This window comes from Dipodomys ordii, unplaced genomic scaffold (assembly GCF_000151885.1).
Source record: "Dipodomys ordii isolate 6190 unplaced genomic scaffold, Dord_2.0 Scaffold197, whole genome shotgun sequence".
Classification (NCBI taxonomy): domain Eukaryota; kingdom Metazoa; phylum Chordata; class Mammalia; order Rodentia; family Heteromyidae; genus Dipodomys; species Dipodomys ordii.
The window spans coordinates 2396950-2401737 of NW_012267413.1; the positions used below are offsets into that span (position 1 = coordinate 2396950).

A 4788-nucleotide genomic window follows, 5' to 3' on the forward strand; every position below is an offset into this window, starting at 1 on the left:
AGGGTTGACTGAGAATTTGGTGTGCTGGCAGTTATACTATGTTCTTTGGGGATTTAGAAGTGAAGTCTTTTTTAACTAGGGGCGCATGAAAATAGTTTGAGGAACCTAAATCTTCATGAGGAGCCTAAATCTTCATGTGTTTCCTGTTCCTTTTTTTTTTTTTTTTTCCTTTTTGTGCTGTCCTGGGGCTTGTACTTGGGGCCTGGGCATTGTCCCTGAGCTTTTGTGCTTGAGGCTTGTGCTCTGCTACTTTGATCCACAGTGCCATTTCTAGCTGTTTAATACTGAATTAGAAATAATAGTATCACACAGACTTTCCCTTCTTGGGCTGGATTTGAACTGCAATCCTCAGATCTCAGCCTCATGATTGCTCAGATTGCAGGCATGAGCCACCAATGCCTGGTTTGTTTTCTGTTTCTTAAAGCCCTCTTCCTTAAACTCACAAATTTCAATTAAAAAATTATAACTGATATGGATTACATCAGCATTGGACTCTATAAAACAAAGTGGTGACCATGAGCCCATCTGTGTGTGTGTGTGTGTGTGTGTAAGAATTTAAATTGATTAGGGTAACCCTGGCATTTATTGTGCTATTAAGTAGTGAGTGTTTTGTTGACACACAACTGTGGCCTCTTGCTTGCCCTGTTTGAATTGTATGACTTCACAGACTTTTTCTGGGAGGGTGAGAAGGTTGGGATGAGGGGTTTGGAGAGAAGTAATTCAATCAAAGTTAATAAACACAAGCCTCTTTTTTTTATTTTTGTTGTATATGTCTAGGATTTAGAAGAATTCTGCTTTAAGTTTTGCATCAATCATTTGACAGAAGTCACTCAAACTGCAGCATTTTGGCACATGGATGGCCCCCTGCTAAAGGAGTTCATTGCTAAAGCCAGTAAATGTGGAGCCTTTAAGAACTGAAGCCCGAGGCTGCTGGGCTGTGTGAGTGCTCTGGGGCACTGTGGGTGATATGTCCAGCTTGTGCTCTACAGGTGATGAGATTCTGCAGGTAAAACCCACCAGGTGGTTTTTTCCACATTTGAGACACTGTTCTCCATATGAAGGATATTTGGTTCTCCTGGGTCCATGTTAAACAAATGGGTGTGTTTTTAAATATGACCTTTCTTGCATATGGGCTGGAACTTTATGAATGGCATACGTTTAGCTTCTTTTTTCCTTTTTGATGAGAAGAACTTCTGAAATTGGAAAAAGGCTTACCTGAGGAAGGTCAGGTAGCACAGGGCCTTTGATGTCAGGAGTTGTGTTAGTGACTGGTGACATGAGCAGTGATGCTCCATGCTGAGTTAAGGAAGCCACTCTCTGCTTGACCAAGCGCTGCCTTAGTTTCCAGTCAGTACCTTTCTGTGAGAAAAGAGTCTAACTTGTGTGAGGGATTTTTTTTTATATGCTTTCACTATTGATGACTTAAATAAAAGGAAAATCAACAAATGTCAAAGGGAATATCTGTTTAATGAGTTAGGCCAATTGAAATAATTAAAGGTAAATTTCTAGGTTAGCTAGAACTTAAATCACAATAAAATTAATCACACTAGAAGAGTACTAACTTAGAACTATCCATGATAAGTTGATAATAGCATTTTGTGTGGATAAAGGTGAGTATCACTTACCCACCTTTATTTCATTAAGGTTAAATTGGGAGAACTTAAACTACCCCCTATCACCTTTACCATACAAAATCAAGTGGCTCTCATCTTCCTCTTATGGCTGCTAAGCTGTGAGATTTACATTATCGTGTAGAAGCGGTTTTTTTTTTCTTTTGGTGCTGGTCCTGGGGCTTGAACATAGGGTCTGGGCTCTATCCCTGAGCTTTTTTGCTCAATGTTAGTGCTCTACCACTCGAGCCACAGCACTACTTGCAGTTTTTTTGTGTGTGGTTAGTTGGAGATAAGTCTCATGGACTTTTCTTAGATCTTTGCCTGCTGAGCAGTTAGAATTACAGGTGTTAAGCCACCAGCACCTGGTTTAGAAGTGGTTCTTAAAGGCACTTTGTTATAGTGCTTAATGGACATACCTATTTTATCTAGGCTAAACTGTCACAGATTTGTTTGTTTGAAACTTTATTACCTTCCACCATGGGTTTTTCCTTTTGTGTTAGGTACACTATTTAGCTGTTTAACCTTTAAAAGGGGTTCCAAAATCATGGTTTTTCATGAAAAGGTCCCACTTTAAGAGTTGTTTTGTTTTTGCTTTTTTTTGGTGGGAGAACAGGGATCTGATTATGAAATGTGATGTTGTTTTTAGAACCACAGAAACAAGAGGGAGAAAATATGCTACAGCTACTGTTTTTTATTAGGGTTTTAAATGTCTGTCGGGGTGGGGTGGTGCATAAGCCTCCAAGATAATACTTGATAGTTGAGATATAAACCTCAAGGTTCTAGCCCCCTTTTCTTGATCATATCACAAATGACTGAAGCCCAATAATTAATTGTAAATTAGTGCTGCATTATGATAGCTTTTCTTACTAGGATGACAAATGCATATTAATTTGGTTTGCTATGTGTAGTCCTTATAATTACCGTAGGCTTATGGTCTTGAACAAAGTGAGAACTTCAGGATGTTTACTTACTGTTCTTAATTAAAAAGAACTTTTAAAAAAAAGCACAAATTAAAGTAGATCATATCCATATAGTTCATTTGTTCAACAAATATTTACTGAATTCCTAATACACATGAAGAACCACTTCTCAGATTACTAATTTGTATGAGTATGTATGGTAGAAGAGACAAGTCCTTCAAAAATACTTGACTATTTTTTTTAATATAATGTTATTTTTCTAAATGGTTTCGTTTAATCATAGCAGGAATTGAAAACTGTAGTGATTTTTTTTTTTCATCTGATGTTAATAGTGGAAGCCGAAGTCCTTATATTTCTTAAGGTAGCCCTAAATGTACTCTTGAACTTCTTACTGGAACAATGTTTGATACTCTATTATGTAGGCTGTATTTGTTATATTTATAGTACCATTAATAAAGTAATCTTAAGGCAGGCATATAGAGTTGTTGTTTCCCCTTTAGATGTATGCTGCCTTAAAAAGGAAATTTTGGTATATGGTATGACCTGGATTCACTTGGACATTACACTAATGAAGTGTGAGTCATGAAAAAGAAAATACTGTGTGTTTGTACTTACACGTAGTACTTGCCTTGAGTGGTTGAATTTATGGTGAAAGAAGGGTGTGGGGGAGGGAATAGAACTGTTTAGTGCGCTCTACAAGATGAAAATATGGTTTGTATGTAATGCCACTGAATTGTACATTTAAAAATTAAGATGGTAGTTTTATGTTAGATATATTTTACCATAATTTACCCTGATGTTATCAGGCTACAAATAGGTATCACTGGACATGTCAGCTTCTTGATTCTCAGCTTAAATACAAGCATTGTAGCAATCCTTTTTTATTTCTCTTAAAAGATAGTACAGTTGAACTAATACAGCAGAAAAATCCTTAGGGATACTTGTAACAGAAAATACAGCCCTTATCCTGAAACATGTAAGTTATGGGTAAGGGGAGGGGGGGGCATGATGATTAATACTAATTAAGAGGTATTATACACACAAATTGGTACTTTTCACAAATAAAGGTAATAAATGATAAATTACCTACTGTAAATAACAGGGATTATTCATGTAAAATCTGAAAATCACAGCTATTTTTGTACTTTGAGTAATGATTGGGTTGCCATTATACCAGAAATTTTTCCCCCATCTCCAACAGATATTACACATCAGACCAGACACCATGCTGTAACTTAGCTCAAACTACTGTGACATGTAGTGTGTGAACCAGAGGACTGTGGTAAAAGAGATGTGAATGTGAAGTTGACAGGTTGGTGGTGGTGTGGGCAAAGTATTCTGAATTGTCCTGTTAGGTTGAGGACTTTAGCCTCTCTTGAATATTCCCACTGATGTTTTTCTTACTAAGCTAAAAAGGACTGATAGAAAAAAATGGATCATAGTGAGCAAAACACATGAATAATGATGTGATGAGAAAAATACAGCCAGTTACACTGGGAAGTGATTTTTTTTTCCCCTGGTCATAATGGAGTTTGAACTCAAGGGCTTGCTAGGCAAGTGCTTTGTTATTTGAGCCACACACTCCCAGCCCTTATGCCTTAATTTTTAATAGGTCCTTACACTTTTGCCCAGGCTGGTTTGGACCTTGATCCCATTTACATCACATTCAGCTTGCTATTGATTGAAATGGATCTGGCAAACTTTTTTCTGGGCCTTGAGTGCCAAGCCTCCTGATCTCTGCCTCAAGGAAAGTAGTCATTATGGAAACAGCAGGAAACCCTTATTATGGAGCCTGCCTGCAACAAGAACAGGCAGAGGACAAAGAAAGAATAGTTAGGGGCTGGGAAGGTGGCTCAGTGGCAGAGCATTTGTCTTGCATGCATGAGACCCTGGGTTTGATTCCTCAGCACCACATAAGCAAAAAGAAAAAGGCCGGAAGTGGCGCTGTGGCTCAAGTGGTAGAGTGCTATCCTTGAGCTGAAGAACTGAGGGATAGCACCCAGGCTCAGAGTTCAGGCCCCACGACTGGACCCTCCCCCCCAAAAAAAAAGGACCTTATAAGACAATATTGGGGGGAAGGGCACGCTGGGAAGGTGGCTCAGTGGTAGAGCGCTTGCCTTGCATGCATGAGGCCCTGTGTTCCATTCCTCAGCACCACATAAGCAGAAAAAAAAAGCCGTAAGTGGCGCTGTGGTTCAAGTGGTAGAGTGCTAGCCTTGAGCTGAAGAGCTGAGGGACAGTGCCCAGGCCCAGAG

At 38.9% G+C, this 4788-nt stretch overlaps 1 protein-coding gene across 1 annotated transcript in view; it reads left to right on the top strand.

The window, feature by feature from the left end:
* The window catches only part of Rcbtb1 (regulator of chromosome condensation (RCC1) and BTB (POZ) domain containing protein 1), a 52123-nt gene extending 50330 nt beyond the window's left edge, over nt 1-1793 (top strand). The window contains exon 13 of the mRNA XM_013034821.1: nt 778-1793. Coding sequence (XP_012890275.1) covers nt 778-918 — 141 coding nt within the window. The 3' untranslated portion in view covers nt 919-1793. The remainder of the gene's footprint in view (nt 1-777) is intronic.
* The last annotated feature ends 2995 nt before the right edge of the window (nt 1794-4788 follow it).